Here is an 18,009-nt window from a genome sequence, read left to right on the forward strand (position 1 = left end):
TGGGCACAATGGAAGAGACAGCCGACTGAGGTCCGAAGAGATACCGAAGGAGGGACGCCAACCGAGGAGTTGGTAGGTATCGTTGTCACACAGAGACTGCCCTGGCACAATGGGCGTCCCTGACGGTAATCGCTTTCGTTTACCCGGGATTTAATGGTTTATTAAACGAGAATCGAGGATAAATGGATCAGTGGGCCCGTTTAGCGACATACCCAACAATGGTAATCTGGTTAGGCCCAACAATGCCCCGCTTATACATGCGCCATTTAACCTCAAGCCTAGCCAACTTTGTTCCGTACTTCCGTTATTTACCCTCCACGACAATGACGGCTCGGTAATCCGGACGTATCGGTTACCGAAACGATCTTATCTTTATTTTCTAAATTCCTAGGCTGATCGGCAATAGCAACCCAACTAACTTTGGCCTTTCAAGAATATGTTTAAGGTTTTGGATTTATGGTTACACTTCCGATGAAATCATTTTCGACGACTGCTTCTTACTTCGTTCCATGATTTCGTATCTGCGCGAAATTTGGTGAGGATCGATGATCCGTATCCGTCAGGTACCGCGTGTAACGTGCCTACGAAGGTGCATCGACAATCGTTCAAGGTAACGGGCTGAGCTGGGGCATCCGGTAGGGATCGATGGGAAAGGAAGGGGGTCATTACATGGAGGATTTTTTCGGCCTCATCTTCTGGGGCAATTAAATCGGCCCGGGCCATGTCGAAGGTTCGCCTCGAGTGGAAGTCATTCCCACGAGGACGACGCAGCAGATAACACTCAACGGTCTTCTTGCCCTTCGGCCTGATACTAAATAATTCAACGATCACTCGTGCGGATATCATTGCCATTCATCTCGATCTCCTCGCTATCACAAAGACTACGAATGATAAAACGAGTTCGTTGAATTTCACCTAGCGTTGAAAAATACAGCGTGTCAGCAAAGAATGACTTATTTGTTACCAAATCGCGAATGAATGACTCGACATTACGCCGGGTGACCGAAGCGAGTCACGGACCGAGAACGGACAGGTGTCCTTTTCGTAAAGCCACGAAGGGGAATTAGCAGCCGAGATTCGCTGTCGAGGCGCACTGGCGCTAATTGAAAATCACGCACGTCGTATTTGTTCGCGAGAGACCTGCAGCGGCACCAGCAGCTCGGCCAGTGCCGACGTATCGCGTAGAGGTACGACACGACATGGCGAGAGGGATAAAGAGAGAAAGGGAGTTTATTCTATTATTTCCATTCCACCACTCGTAGTGTTCGGCATTGTCCTCCGAACAACGAGGCGCATACGTGACCAGCTCATTTAACACAATTACCTCGGTGCGGGTAACGTGACTCAAATATCAATTCGTCCAGGTAGACTTTACGTTCGGTAAGATAGACTCACCTAGGCGTCTCACATGCCCGACACTCTACACAAATAAGTTCGTACATCGGAAACTTTTATGGGAACCCCCATACGCGATACCTTGAACGCACACGACGCATTGTGAAACCAGAATTAGGGAAAATGTCGGCGACATGGAACACCCAAGAAAAAGTAAAAGCTGCAGCGAATCGTGAAGGGACCATGGAAAAGCATTTCTTTATTCTTGTGAAGTGAAATTAATATTCAATGTGGTATGAGTTTGTTGAAGAGAAATGAACTTGAAATCTGCAGAAAGTATTTGGTTACAATTGCGTGGCGTGGATTATAGTACTGAATGTACGAATCGCACTTGAAGTCAGATGCCCAATTGGGAAATCTTCGGAAAGTCAACTGATGTCGTGTGGATATACTTGTAACCTTTGAATTCATGAAACCAAACGCTATTATGGTGTTTGAACAGTTCCTAATGTGATAGTAACAATCCTCCACTTTCTACAACTCTTTCCATCAAGAATTTAGTCGTTACTTACAATTAGAAGTATGGTGTAGTACTTATCAATATTACCCGAGAGAAAAAATCACGAAAGTGCTAAACCATCAACATGTCAGAAGATCAATACGGTTCAACTATACTACACTGCATGATTAAATGTCCTGTAACATATTGAAAATCCAGTCAACTTGACCGGAAGTCAATTTCCATAAGGATTCCGCGGGGTTCTGTGGTTTGAAAACTCGAGAATTCTCGACTGTTTAGCGCAAGCCGATGAATCTACGGGCATCTTTCAAACTTCCACGTACCTACTCTGCGATTTGATCGTAGAATCACAACTCCAATAATGTCACAGGATGCGATTTATCGAATAATTGGTCGAACGTCAACGTTGAAGTACGTCGTGCAGAGGTTGGATTCCGGCCGCAAGGGTGAGGCGTTACAGATTTTTGTGGCTGATGATGGTTGCCCCTTTGCCGTGGCGAAGGGTGTCCAGGGGTGGTTTCCCGGTGGTGAAGTAGTGGGCAGCAGGCATCTGGCGTGCGGTGAGCCGCTACCCGCAGGCGCCGCGTATCCCGTGAATCACCAGGATCGTATTATCCCGGAATACGCGTTCGCTTCCGCAGCCACAGCCGCGACAACGACCACGGCCATCGCCGTCACCAAGGGATGGCCGACTGTGCCATACGAGGCCATCGAGGCCACGGAATGGTTCGAATAACCGCGCTACGGCGAGATCCCCTGAATTCTGCGACCTGGGTATTGCTTTTGAACCTTAATCCGCGAGACCTGAACAAGGTTTTGTCTCGTTTGATCACGTGGGTGAACTCTTTGTTAGTACTTCTGAAACGTACCCAGCGTTTCGTCACTTTTAAACAGGTATAAGATCGAATTTGGAGCATTTTTTACGCCAAGTACTTGCTTGATTGCACTGCTGCAGACGAGTTTTATGGGGAAAAACGGTGAACTGATTTAAGACGTGGGATCCACGGGTGATCTACGACGGAGGGAGGGTTGAAGTACCCGTAAAGAAGGGGGGAGAGAGCGGTTGTACGCGATGATTCGTATAATGAGGTTGGCGGAAGGAAGGCTACATCACAGAGGCTGTGCCGCCGGGTAATTGAATCGTTCAACTAAGCCCGAAATATCCCGATCAAAACTGCACTGCAGGGATTAAACGTTCAGCTTCGATTACTTATATTGTATAACCGCAGTATCACTAATAGCTAATATTACGATCACAGGGGGCCGCGCGTATTCGACCGATCAATCGATGGATCTCCATTTTCTCTCTCGTCTAATAACCGTAATCACCCCGTACGTGTCTCCCGGCACACTTTTAACATGTTCAATTAAAGAGCGTTTTGCAAAGTGTGAGTATCATGCTTGGGAATCAAATATTTGTTCAATATGACGGTAGTATACGTATTTTCATGGATTCCGTATTAGAACCACACGATTGCTAACAATCTATCCGTAAAACATAAGACTCCTGATACTTACATACTGGATTCCAGTCCATGGCCATGAAAACGAAGTCAGTTCGTAAAGATGTCGAGAAAACCAACATGAAACAAATAATTGAAAAAAGTTATTAACCATCAATGGTAATTTTTCACAACATATTGGTTATTTTCGATTTATATGGTGCCAAATGTACGACTGAAGTCCTTCTCCAAAAGGATTTCAGTTGAGTGGAACTGGTTTGCAGTGACTGTTCTTGAGCAAGTAGTTTGAGACTATTGTCATTCGGTAATGGAAAGTATCTATCGTAAAAATGTGACTACAGTGAGCATCTAACTGGGAAAATTCATTGCACACGAATATAGTTCTTAGAAAAAATAGTAAGACTAGTCAAATCAGCCGAGCAGGCTCGTCGATCGTGCATTTTCCCGTTTGATTTTTACCTACAGATCGATATCGACCTGTTCCAGAACGTCTTGCTGCTGTTCGGACAGCACGAAAGTTTACGATTTAACACCGATATCAAGAACAATAAGCGAGATCAGCTTTTACAAAAACGAAAGAAGAGTTTTTCCACAATGTATATACCAAGATGGACGTGCGGCGTATGGAGACCAGCTCGGAAACCTATATGGAGTGAAAAGTGTGTTTAACGATCCATCATAGTCCTACAGGGTCGACTGAGCTATGATTTAATTGTCACCAGTCAGTCAAGACGTGTGTAGAGAAAAGTAGTTGCCCTTAAGTGGTTCAAAAGTATGCGTATCGGTGTTGATCGGAGTTCTCGAAGTTGTGAATCGAGGCGTCTGATGACCCTCAGGGGCTAATGTTCCGACAATGAATGGTTACGATGTACAAATGAGCTACCTCGCAATTATGAAACACGAAAGTACCGTTGTCAAACTTCCCGCGAACACATGTCGCCATAGTGATATTATTATATTACAATTTTTATACGGAATATAATTATACGCCTAATGTTACACACATGCCGTGGGTTGTTCGGCCACTCGCACACACACGCGTCTTCTTAAATTATTGTTACAGTGTCTGCGGTACCGTGTACAACGCGATCGCGTAGAATGACGGACGAACGCTGACACGCACCAGCCCGCCTGAAGGAGGACTCGTTCTCCGCCGTCGCTCTGTATAATTTGACATGTTGTCGTACACGTTATTATTCAGATAGATCTTTAGATACCTGAGTGAGTCCACCACCCCTCACCTTCCTCCCTCCCTCCCTCACCGTCAACCTCACCCTCGTACGACCCTCCTCTGCATTCGTCCCCCCGCCCCCGGATCCGCCATTGGTCTTTGAAACGAGGTGCTTATGCACCTATGATTGCCCATTTGCACGAACCTGCATAACGCAAAGACATGTGTACAATTTATAACGCTACAAGATTTCCTGCAGCAATCTCCAACCCCACTGGTTCAATCTACACGTACGTCCAACCCTCCTTTTCATTTCGATCCTCAATCGAACCCGCGATTTTTGCCATTTTTTGCAAAAATTCAAGAGTCTTTGATGGTTGAGTGAACCTTGTCTTTCCCGTTGCATCGATTTTCATTATAAGATTTTAGTCCATTTTTAGGACAATTTGTGATTCATTTAGATAGTTTTTACAGGGGAAAGTTTTCTTTATTCTGTTGAATGAATTTGGTTAGAAGGAAATATCACTGACTCGAGACATTTGATTACTAAAAGATCACTCGTAGGCCAATTTATGTGAAATCTGAACAGACAATCAGGCATTTCGATCAACTTTACTGCACATCAAGTATTTGTGTAATTCAGCCGTTAATAGTATATCGTGTATCACGGAGGAAAACTCAGTCTTTTCGGGCTGAGCGTAAGCTTGCAATATGAGTCGCAGGTGAGCCGAATAGGAATATTGAAAATACGTGAGGCGAAAAGGTCCTTGTTACAACAAGAGTATGTTACGCTTTTTTTCACGAACCACGATATTGAGGTTAGGGTCGCGTAACGTAAGATTTGTTAGCGCCAGCGCATGCGCGCAGTACAGAACAGACTACTTTCAACTCCACCGCGCATGCGCATTCGCAGACTCACTCGACCGTCATAGAAACGGATACTTGGTGTACGGAAAACACGCATGTAAAAACATGTAAGACATGCTAGAGTTATATAAATAGATTTTATTAAACACAAGTAATTTACTCCTTTATTCTTAATAGTTTCTAGTATTTGTAGAAGAATAATCAAAGGAAGTCACTGAATCCTGTAGCCAGTGCATAGATCACAGTTATCTCAAGTAGGTTAAAACGAACAGACAAGTATCAAAAAGTACGTACTCAAGTTTTAAACTATCAGTAGCCGAGGAGGACAATTAGCACAACATCCCGGGACAGTTGGACAAGGGTAATACGAGAATTTGGGGGTTATATGGACACGAAATTTGTACAGCAGTGGACTAATTTCGTGAAACGATGTAGAAGCTGGCAGAATGGCGGGTAACTCGTTATCCCGGAGCAGCTGCGCTGACAAATCAGTAGCGGATCGTGCGAGCCTTTGATCTGGCAAAATTTTCTTCACTCGTACGAGGGTTCCGATGGTGCGTGTCGTTCGAGTTGAAGATTTCTATCGCTTTTACGCATACGTGCGCGGTACGTACGTGTATGTGCATTTCTCTCGAACCACACGTGATGGGAAAGTGGTTCCCGTGTATCTTTTCGCGATCGTAAATTAATATCCAGCTGAGGAATCCCGGACTCGAGATAAACGCGGGTATTATCGGTATAACGCGCCCGGGGACAAAGCGAGCGAAGAGTTTCCGTAAAAATAATGAGGGGTAAGTTGGGAGTAATTAAGCCCTGCCAGATCCCACGTTCCTCTAATTAGCCTATGTGTACATAATGCCGTACGTGTCTATGGTTACGACTTCATAATTACCAGCAACGATTATTACCAGACGGATTGGTATACGTATGCTTATGCAGGTATTTAGTACAGTCATGGACATTTGCGTCACGAACGCTACTTGACAGATGACGTTTATCACTTAGCTGTAGGTACTTTTCGTCTCCCTTTTCGTTTCGTCCTCTTTCCTCTCAACCGCACACGATATTTCTTCACTCATACAGCCAGTACATTCCTGATAATTAACCTGTAATTAAGCAGTTTGTTAAACGAACTCGGAAGGTTCGGTTCGCTAGGACTGGTGTCCGTAACCAAGACGGATCCACCTTTTCACCTACACGTAGACCTGTCCATCCATACTCTGGACGATGCATCGTAACCTGGGTGGGATAACGCAGTGAAATTTTAATTTACGGTCAGCTACTCGACGCCGTTACGACTCCTCGTAAAGTAGAATAAAATAACTGAAATAAGCTGACTGGGATAATTCGAGACACTATTTTCATTATTTCATCGCTACCTGGGCACATGTGCGATGGATATTATACCTATAGATACCGATATGCGATGCGATCGTCGACTTTATCTCTATAGAAATTACTTCGGAGGATTATAGTAAATGGATGAAGTATATTATCCCACTTATGCATAAATATGGACACCCCGGATCCTTCCACCTGCCTCAAGATACGTCGAGGTTACCTAGCGTACGCACATATTCACACGCGTACACAACTCTCTGATCGAATCGAAGATTCGAGAAGTCCAGATGCGAAGAACCAATTATTTATTACGGTCTTTAGTTGCGACTCGCAGGTCGCTGTCAATCCAATTTCCTCCACAATCCGGGGAAGGATTTACAGTTTATAACAAGATCCGAACGGATATCGCGATCTGTGTCCTTTTCACTCCATCGCATTTCTCGTTCTCTTCCCCTGGGAAGTGGCGAAAAAATCAGGAGACGAACCAGCCAACGTCCACCTGCTCGTGTCAGTGGTAATGTAAATATCCGGTCGGACCGGACAATCGAAGAGGTTCGAGACATGTGAAATTGGAAAATGAAAACAGCATTTGCACTTTTGTTGTCGTTTGTTAAAATTACCGTACGAGAAGATCGAATGGTTGAAATATCTGGTCCGTTTCATTCGGCATCATCAATTTACTTGTGTCTTTGTTTATAACGATATGGATATGGTTTGAATGGAAGCGTCGCGACGCGGTCATCGCTCCAGGAAATCAACGCAACGCGCGCGAGGTTCCTCAGGTGAAAACATAAATTAAAATATATTAAAAGAGCGATTATATCCATCAAGGTCTGGCAGGTGGGATGAGACGAGGCGCGATGATGCTTCGTCATTAAAGCCACGGGACTTGCTCATCGCCAGTGAACCCCAATCCCAAGAGGGCACTTTGAATTGAAGAGGGACGCAGTTATGCCGCGCAGCGGCGGCCATCCGACGTCCTGGTCTTCGGTTAGAAATTTAAATTGCCAGTTTAACGCTCGAGTAATTAATAACCGACGGTCTATGCTCCACGGCTCACGAAAAGTCCAGTGCCCACCTTGTGCTTCTATAATCCACCTTCGATATACCTACTATACCCTGGTTTACAATCTTAAATGCACCATAATCCCAGCTACACGCGTTCTTTCTTCTCGTAATATACCGTCGAATATCTGTTACTTCTACAACGCGCAATCATATCGCTTATAGTGTTGCTCAAATATCTGTTTGCGATACATCGCGATGCTCAAACCTCCTTTGGATGTAACGAAATCACCTCGCATGTAGTTTATTTAATTTTAGGCATTGAAAGATGTTTCCAACTTGGTCTGTTCTCAAGTAGCACGCTGTCGACGGACATTAACGTGATCGATTTGATAATTTATCGATCTTCTGAAGAAATGGAACATGGTCGTTCCGTACACAAAGGGACACTCAATCGAGACTTTAAATGGACTGAAGGTTGACCGTTTCGTTCGAAGATCCTTAAATTCATTGACTTCGATAAGTAAAATTATGGGGCCGGAGTGTTACAGCTTTCGTATCACCTGTGCCAAGGAGCGTTGAATTGATTTAACCGTTTTGGAAACTTGTGAACGAAATTACATAGGTAGAAAATCTAAGCTGACGCGAGGCATCGAGATTAAAAAGAAACTGGCGTAGGGACAGGTTATGTATTCTATTGACGCAAAGGGCGTGGACCTCTGCACCTGCATGATCCTGCAGCAGGAGCAGAGAGAAGCAAGAGTAGCAAGCCGAGGCAAGGCGAAAGATCTCTTGGAGCTGATAGAGGAACCCCTAAACATCCACCATTATATTAAATTGTGTATATTTCCCTTGATAATTACTCGAATTATAAGCATTATGTAAATCGTCATACTATGTTAATGCTACGGTGTATTATATGGAGGAGGCCGTGAACAGTCTCCTCTTATCCCTTTTCATAGGCTCCGGGGTACACATGTATACAAGCGGCACTACGCTATGCTTACATATTAACTTCTTTTCGCCTTCCTTCCATTCTCGCGGGATTACAGCAATTTTGTTTAAGCGTGTGCTAAATGTTATATTATGCGGTTTTTATACCCGTTTGTATAAAGGTAGGCAGCCTGTCCTACCAAGGGACCAAAACCATCGCGTATAACGAATTCTCAACGCGCGTGGATCCTCAGCTATACCTACGCTTTATGAATGCGACACCTCTATTTACATAATATTTTAGATCCTTATCCGCGATACGTGTTAGTTCCAGACTATCCTGATAATTTGTAATTTTCTAACCCTTTCATTCCTCGGTCCATTCCACCACCCGATTTGACTCGATCGTGCCTCACGGTGTTTGTTCCTTGGCCATGTAAAATTCGGCATGTCTCATCAAGTTATGTTGTTTTTGGTCTATTTCGATGATTCAAAACGTGTAAAATTGATTAGAAACACACACATGCCTGGTAGCATCTAACAATAAGTAGTCTCAAAAAATTGAGAACAATTACTTTCAGACCTGTAAAAAGTTATTCGAAAGTCACCGACCAGAATTAATTGTTTATGTTATTCATCTCGCTAGAAATAACCTTATTTTCAATTACGTCGGAGTACACGGATTTTTTTTGCTTTTCATGTCTTTTTCCACATTAGAAAAATGCGTCACTATACACTGTACACGATATTTGTTAAATTAATGACATAAGTGAAAAGTGACTCTGATTTAGGACTTTATTGTCTTTTCGGGTGAAACATTTCGATACACAAACAATGAGAAAAGTGATTACAGTTGTTTGTCGGAAATCAATCTTAAGGTGATTTTCTCCCTAAAAATAGTATAATACTTAATAAACGAAATCTTGTCTAGTAGATACCTCGTGGGAAAAAAAGTGAAGCCAAATTTTTTGTGAACGAAACTGAATTACAAACGAAAAAATGACTCAAGTGACTGAATAAAAGCTCCGTTAGCACACTAAAAGTAATCCCCCCCCCCCCCCTCCTGCGAGTTTGAAGATTATTGCAAGTATCGTGTTCACCTAGATTCAACCCGTTTACAATGAACTAACGCACATTATACTTGTGACGAATAACAGTTCAAGGTCCACGGGATTTCGTATCTAACGTACAATTTTTATTCAAATACATCTTAAACACAGTTTCACGATTTCCCCAAAACCACTAGCCGTGATCCTTTATATCCCGGTTAGAAATAATTCCCCACGTAGCTGGGGAACAGAAATAAAAACGACGACACGTGTAATCCGTGGACATAATGTTCTGTTTGCGTCAGGAACATTTATGTACGAACACGGGCGTGTATAATGCCGGAGAGATGTAGTGAATGAGAGAAAGAACCGCGTTAAGAATGAACTGGAATAAATGGTGCTCTCCGGGAGTTTGACATCTCCCAGGATCGGGCGAAGCTTGGTTATAAACGCGTGATCTTGAATGCAAATGAAGTTGTTCGCCTGTCATTATGCTAATATAAATAATGACAAGGCGTTATGGCTTGGGCACCAAGATATATACGCCTCGAAAAGTTGACTCCGCGTACCTGAATCCTTCTGTTCCAGCCTTAATTTTATCGAAGTAAATCAAGTAAAATGTCGAAAAATCATGGATTTGATAAACTTACGAGCAACCCTTCGTCCCCCACTCACTATCAGCGAATGAATGACTTAGCTAAAGCACCGCTTAGCTAAAGCTCGTCATATTTCATAGCCGCATTTTTGTATCATTCGTTTCACCCTGCGCTTCTGTTCGCAGGTATCAGAACAGAAGTATCTTCTTTTTTCGACCGTTTCGCTAAGTCGCAATGTAAATTTACACGTGTTATATCCGCCTACTTTGTACTCACTTTATCTGGTAATCTGTGTCCCTAAGGGACTCACGGCGGCAAGCCGGACACTGTTATTTTCGTATACAATATACCTCTTGAATTTCAGTGCTGCTCACTGCAGATCCCGGAATCGTATGGTCGAAAAAGTTTTGCCTTTTTTACATCTCTTTTTTGCTGTTGTAAATTTTGTGCTTTGCTGAGAAATAGATATTGGATGAAATAGAATGGAAGAAAAATCTGTCTCAGTATTTATTTCGTTCTCGATGTTCCGAAGAAGTTGAAAAATCACATGAATTCAGCATTGTCTCTTAATAATCAATTACAAAATCAAGTACAATTTTGCTCAAATAAAATTTCTCGACTATTCCAGTAAAAAGTTCATAAAACCCTGACGTTTTCCCACAAAGCTTGGGTAGGTAATGTTTGGCAGCTTTTATCGCCAAAAGCTCCAGAAGTTGCGCTTCTTGAATATATAAATTTAAATTTAAAAAACACACAGTATTGCTTCGTTTTACAAAAATAATTACAAATAGAATAACACAATTTGCGAAAGTTAGTTTAAGGGGAGTTAAGCATCGAAAAATTTGGAAAAACTTCGTTTTTTTTATTCTGTTACTATAATCTCTTGCAAACATTTCAGCCCAAGAAAAATTGAAAAATTCGCAAAATTGAGCTCCGGGGGATTAGGGTGGCTTTGACGGTTCAAAATATGGTAAAAGTTCAAATAACTTTTGTAAACTACTGAAAAAACATATGATATTTTCGTTATTTCTAAGTTGTTTGTCACACTTTTGGTGATGAAAATCAGTGGAATAAGTAAAGAAAATATTCGCAAGAAATGAAGATGTTGAGCGTTGAATACAACCATGTGATAAATATGTACGCGCGTTTTTCTCCAAACAACGTTTGTCGTTAGCTTTGCCACGATAACTCAAAAACGCTTCAAGATATCGCCTTGATTCTGTTTTGTAAATGAAGATATCAACTTTTTTACAAACTGAACCTACGTCCAAGTGAATCAAAATTTTATTGATGTTGTTATTACAACAAATGTCATTAATTTTTCGATGTTTTTAAAATTGTAGCCGGTATCTTTTCAATTCTCATGCTTTTTAAAAAACTTTAGGTTCAGCCTGTAGAGAAACATTCCCTGAAGAGAATGCCGCGTGTAAAATTGCCGACAACTCTAACCCGTTCACTCGTAATCGTGGCAATATGTTTATCCGCCCATATCTCCCTTAAATATTTATATATTTTTTAAACTTTAACCACTGAATTTTATAACCAAAACTCCAATAAAAACGTTGCACGAAAGAAAATGCATGCAAGTTGTTTCGGTTCTTCATAAATACCGTTTGTATTTTATTATCTTTTGGCTTACTTTCGCTGTCCACTCTCCTCAACTGAATTTACGAAGCACAGCTGAAGTTTCAAAACAATTCATAATAATAAAAAAAAAAAAATAACGTTCTTCTCTACGGTCCATCACAATTCCCTGACTATTGCCGATTTTCCCGGCCTGTCGTCGGCACCCTGGATAAAATCGTTAGATCGGTGAATATGCGTGATATTCTTCGCGTGGAAAACCGGAAAGGTAGGGAAAAGGAGGTCAAGGGGTGGACGTTGGGTATGAGAAAAGAGCGCCGCGACGGCTGGGAACGCCGAGACGTAACTTTACGAGCTGCGGATTCAGCACGCCGCCCAATTACACCTTTTTCTCAGTTCTCGACGAAGAGCGCGCCGCCGTCTTTTAATGGGCAGTTAGTTCCTGCCCGGCTAGTGTCTCCGTAATCCGGCCTTTTAATTGCCGGCACCTATTGTGCCCGCACCTTGCCCGCCCTCCGTTCTACGAACAAGGGAAACTATGCACGGATCCCGACAATTCTCCGTGTAATAATTACATTGAATCTACGGTAGGATGAAAAGTGAGCCTTGAAGAGGCTGCAAAATTAATACGAGAAAGACTGCGTTGCGGAATAACGCGGGTTGACCAAGAAAAATTTGTTTTTGTCTTTTTTACTTTATATTTGAACGGATTAATTTTCCTTCCTTACATCGAATAATAACCAAAATCTTTATTTATTACCTACTTAGAAAGTTTGCTTTTGTCTTTTTTATATTGATAAGTAACAACGGTCAACAAGAATTTTGAGTCTGGGTTCTAGATCTTAAATTTTGATTTCTTCCACGTAACTAATAACGGGAAAAATAGTTTTGTTGGATAAAGTGTGCTTTTTTAGAAGCCGGTAGGATATTTCGGATTTTAAGAAAACTTACCCATTTTCTCAAACATTTATTGTAAATAACAAATAAACAAACTTCAGTTCTGCAAATAAGTAATATAATGAATTTTTTTTTAAATTTCATTTTTATTTCTAAATTCATCTTCTTCCCGTAAAGATTTTTTTTGTTTTTGAGTTAAGCCATTTAAAATTATAAGAAGAGTATTTTACTGTTTTTAGTGCTTGGAAACCGAGACTTTTTCAAGCCTTAATTTCATGTGTCACGGTGACTCAAATTCAACCCCATTACTCTATTCGTAATATGAGTCGAGCGATCGAAACGTGTGGAATTTACTATTCTACTCTGCTTTTAGTCAAGCAGCTATACATGGGATCTTTTAAGAACCTCTTGAATCACATTTAAGAAGGCTTTACTGATTTTTTTTGTGTAAAAGAAGTAAAAACAAAAACCGTGTAAATATTTCCGTATTTATTTCGTCTTTCTTTAGATTGTGCAGCATTATGGAAATTCGAAATTTTTTGATACTGATTGACCAGATGAAAGGGCCTAATTCCATCTTTCCAAATTCGACATATATACATTTTTCATACATTATAATAGAACCGTCGTAAGTCGCAGCGTAGGTCAATTTTTCAAAAATACAAAGCTACAAGTTTCAAAAGGTTGGGAGGTCAACAATTAATAGTATTTCACTTATTTTACCATGAAATAGTCACACATTGTTGATTCGTGAAATCACAGATTCTCATAAAAATGTAATAAAAGAACGTAAGACTACTCAAAATGTAGACCGAAGATTTCATTTTACAATGACATATTTTCTCGAAAAAAAAAACAAACAAACTATTCTCTGCCCTGTCATTGAATCGTTTTTTATTATCACATTGGTTAAACTGATTTTGATTAGAAAAAAAAGAAATATTATACTTGACGTTGCCAAAAAAAAAAAAAAAAAAAAAAAAAAAAAAAACAAAACAACAAAAATCTCGTCGCGTGAATTTATCGGAAATAATTCTCTTATCGATATAATATTGAATTTCTACCTATCAATTAAACCTTATCGTAACGAAGAGAATGGAACAAAATAACGCGACGGTCGGAGAGCAGCCCTTGCAATTACACCAAAAAAAAAAAAAGGGTGGGTCGGAGGCAAGAACGACAAGTTTACTCCGAGCTACGAAGGTACACTTGAAGCGACCGAGGTTGGGGTTTGTTTTACAAACGGAACACGAACCCGTGTAAACAAGTTATAAAAACGTCGCTTGGTTAAAATGTAAAATATTCAACCGTTAGTTTATCGCTTGTATTAATCAGCGGGTTGCGGCGTTGCGACACGCCATATTCCTCCCCCCCGGCAAAGTGCCCCCTTCACCCCCCCACCTCCCCCCCCCCCCCCCCCACCTTCGACCCACTCACCCCTCATCCATTTACATTCATAATTTATACATTTGTTTGAGGTGCCTCATGTGCACGAGGATAGGAAAACCCTGGGGAATATAAACCCGCGGGTGTCCGCCATGTTTAGGGTCTAGGTTTGACTTTCGAGGTGCGTATGCTCGTTGAAAAGAATTTTGTTCTTTACGGTTACTGGAAAATCATTGTAAAATGGGTGCTGGTGCAGTAGACTTTACGAGAAGATAACTGAAATTTAGTTTTAGTCAGTGTTTCCAAAATTTTCGGGGTTATTCGTACGTTAAATCAGCTTCCTTAGTTGACTAAAATTTTTTAAATAAAATACAAGTAATTATTATTAATTCGTCGACGTATCTGGATCAAATTTTCGCCGAATAGTATAATGGAAAGATGTAGTACCAGTGATCGTAACCAGGAAGGTACAGGATTTTCTGATTAGTGGAAGGTGAAATTGACTTTCACACTTCACTCGGAACTATAATAATTTCTCGGTTGCTGTGACGAACGAAAATAGCCAAACGATCGTAACGAGAAATTTCTACAACAAGCTCTGTTGTTATTTCGAGATTTCGTTGCGAGGACCCCGGCAGGTAGAAATCCTAAGCCTGTGAGGAGGATAACGTTGTCCAGTGTCTCGTAGGAGTTGGAGGAAAGAGCCGAATCGCGTATAAAAGTTATTAATTTTTGTTCGGGGGTCCGCGACGGGGTTCGTCCGCGTACATAGTTTGGGCCCCCTCGGGCGTGTCAGCGACGGCTCGCGTCGTTTAGTTTCGAAAGAAGCCTGGGCCTTACTTGTGAGACAATGGCCGCCCGCGGGGATGATGTCTCCGACGACGTCTGGGACCCCCGTAGCGACGCGGGCGCCGTACATACCTCCCTCCCTCTATAGAGACGTCAGTTATCATTCCATCATTTGAAATTAATAACCCGAGCCTCGGGCAGGCCACCGTTCTTCGATTTGCAGGGATTTTTTTTTTTATTTAAGCATTTGAAACCTACAACAAGGGTTTGTTCAGCTTTTCGGTGAGGCAGATTGCAATGTTATTGTGTTGCGTTGTGTTGAGGTTTTCTATTTGCATTATTTGACAATCAGTTTTTCATAAGTCTAAATTGTAAGATCGCGCTTTTTAAGGTGATTGAGGATTATTGTGCAGGCAGGTGGGTTTGGTTCGTAGATTAGTTCGTCAACTTTCAAGGGTAAGTGCAATTTTGTTTTAGCAAGCTCGTGGATAAGTTTGATTCAAAGGGTTAAACAGTGCTGCATACCTAACGATATTACGTGTGAGTAGAAAAAAAAAAATTAAAAGAAGCTAATTTGACGAGATAAAAACTGCTCGCACAATACAACGAATGTTTCTTAAAGAGTGGATAGTTCTTTTTTTCCCCTGCTTTCGAAATATTGTTATAAAAATATAATATGTATATAAAGTCATTCAAAGTTGCCTGAAGTTCTGAACAAGTTACTTCAAACCGCTTGATAATCAATACAAGAAATAGTTTGAAGAAAGTCGAAATCAAATGAAATTGTTTGAAAAATCTTTCGAAATCTTTATCAAACGTTACTTGCATTGAATTAAAAAATCAAGCAACAATTGAAATTCTTTCAAATTCGTCAAAAATCAATTCTATATTATAAATTATCTACGTTTGCTTGCGGCGGAAGAATTTGAATCTAAAAAAGAAAAAAAAAAAAATTGCGACCACCTAGTAAAAATTCCGAACGATGCTTTATTCACACGCTCAAAGGCACAATGGCAGAATGGCCCGAAACTCGACTTGTTCGTTGCTTATTATACGTATAAATTTTGTTGCACGAAGTGACGACCATTGTATACTTAGGAATAATTCAAACAGCTGGATATATATTACGTGTACAGATATTATCCGTCGCGTTTTTTTTTTTTTTTTTTTTTTTTTTTTTTTTTAACTTCTCTTCTTTTCATTACATATCTTACATTTATGCGTCGCTTCGTCACTGCCCCGTGATAAATATCAATAACCACGCAAGCTCGCTCGTTCGTTGGCGATAAGTGCCTAAACGATTGCGTGGAAAGACGATGATACCGCGGCTGTTAAAGAGTCAAATTCCGTTCCGTTACTCACCGAGTCCTATTCGAATCCCGCACTTCAGAGATATCGTTTTTACTACCCAGTATACGGAGCACTGTTTTATCTAATGGGCATATACAAAGCGGGATAACTTCATGCCTGACTTCGTGATTATATTATGTACATATATATTATCAATCACGGAGTGAGATTGTGTAACGAGATTTTAAAGCTTCGACGTTACTCGCACTTCGGAATGTCTTGCGATTCAATTTTTATTTTCATCGTCGAGGGGTTGACTAAAACTGGTCGGCTTTTTTTTTCTCTGGGAATTCCAACAGTTCAAGATTACGTCGTTCGATGAAATCGAGGATTTCGAATTACATGGAGATGTTACCGAAAATTTTTTAATATATCTGAAAAAGTTCCAAAAAATTCACGAATTTGAATTGGCCTGATCAATTCCTTGATTTTGCCTTTAAATTGGAACGAATTGTTAATCATTGTGTGATACAAGGGCTTTGAAAGACAGAATGAACCGATTTCTTGACGCTATAATGTAAAAATCTACAAGTTTCCCATTTTCGCCTGTTACCTTATTACATAAGAATGAACAATTAGATCGTATTAAAAAAGTGATTGGTACTTACGCCCTGCGCCGATTTCGGATGATGGACAAGAATTTAGGGTCACGTCCAATTCGGCGAGTCCGATATCCGACCGATGAGATTAATCGCAGAGGATGGAATATAAAAAACAAAGAGAAAGAAAAAAAAAATCGGAATAAAAAACTTCGTAGGAATGAAAATGTTTTTAAAAAAGATACACTGGGTAGGTTCCGTTCATTTCACTTACGGAAGATGGATCCTGGAACAGAAAAGAAAAGGAGAAAACTTGAGTCAGAAGAATTTTTGAAAGAACGTAGGAATCTTGCAGCTTATATACCGCATGATCGCATAAAATATCGGCGGCGATCGGTTCCGTAGAAAATTACATACATTCCTGTACAAATATAATGCAGCGTATAGGAAATGTTTGAAAAATTCGTTTGGAAATAAATAAATAATAACATGGTGAGTGATAAAAATGAAAATTAACCCTCCTCGAGGACTCATTATCCATAAGCAATAATTAGAATGTAATTGTAGCGCCGGTTATAGAGTCGGAGTCGAGATTCCTGGCGTCCATGCATCGCTGCATAATGCGAAGAAGACGTTCCTCCTGCGATCAATAATTTGCTATGCATGCCTCGATCCGAAATTGCATTTAATTTGAGACAGGAGTTTCAGTCTCGCGATACCCTGCATAAATATAGATGTACTTGTTAAAAAGCGATTTTCGCCTGGCCGTGTCTTAATACCGTGCATATAGTTGTTCACGTATATACGTCACGATATAACAACATTCTTAGAAAATTGCAACAAGCGTTATTCGCGTGTATAACAACGTCGGAACAGTTTGTATTTTTACCACCGACTTCGGCACGTGTCGCATAATTACCGCCGCATTCCGTCGCACATCGCTAGTGCCGCTACGGCAAGGATTAAGGATAAATTTCGTAGCCGTATAATAATAAAAGGTTTGCATTTCGGAGCCGGCGTACCGCAATTAAAAGCGTCGAAAGCAGTGCTGCGCAATAAATCATAAAGCTCCTCGAGTATGGAACAAGGGTGGAAAATAGGGGTGTAGATTAGGGGTGTTTAAACACGCACTGGGAAACCGACGGTTGATAATTGCCGCGGGGTGACGATCGATTCTTGACTGT

At 41.0% G+C, this 18,009-nt stretch overlaps 1 protein-coding gene across 5 annotated transcripts in view; it reads right to left on the reverse strand.

Annotated features, from left to right (window-relative positions):
• Window positions 1-18,009, reverse strand: part of LOC124176520 (ankyrin repeat domain-containing protein SOWAHB) — a 143,070-nt gene that overhangs the window by 29,787 nt on the left and 95,274 nt on the right. For 4 of the 5 annotated variants that reach the window (XR_006869401.1, XR_006869400.1, XM_046557920.1 and 1 more), the window contains 2 exons: window positions 17,100-17,111; window positions 3,374-3,376 (listed from right to left, as the gene is read on the reverse strand). Coding sequence is in view for 3 of the 5 variants with exons in the window: in XM_046557920.1 (XP_046413876.1) it covers window positions 3,374-3,376; window positions 17,100-17,111 (15 nt within the window). In the remaining 2 variants the exon portion in view is untranslated. Of the gene's footprint in view, window positions 1-3,373; window positions 3,377-16,894; window positions 16,898-17,099; window positions 17,112-18,009 lie in introns of all 5 variants that reach the window. The other variant, XM_046557918.1, reaches the window with a different exon arrangement.

Source organism: Neodiprion fabricii, chromosome 2 (assembly GCF_021155785.1).
Source record: "Neodiprion fabricii isolate iyNeoFabr1 chromosome 2, iyNeoFabr1.1, whole genome shotgun sequence".
Lineage (NCBI taxonomy): Eukaryota > Metazoa > Arthropoda > Insecta > Hymenoptera > Diprionidae > Neodiprion > Neodiprion fabricii.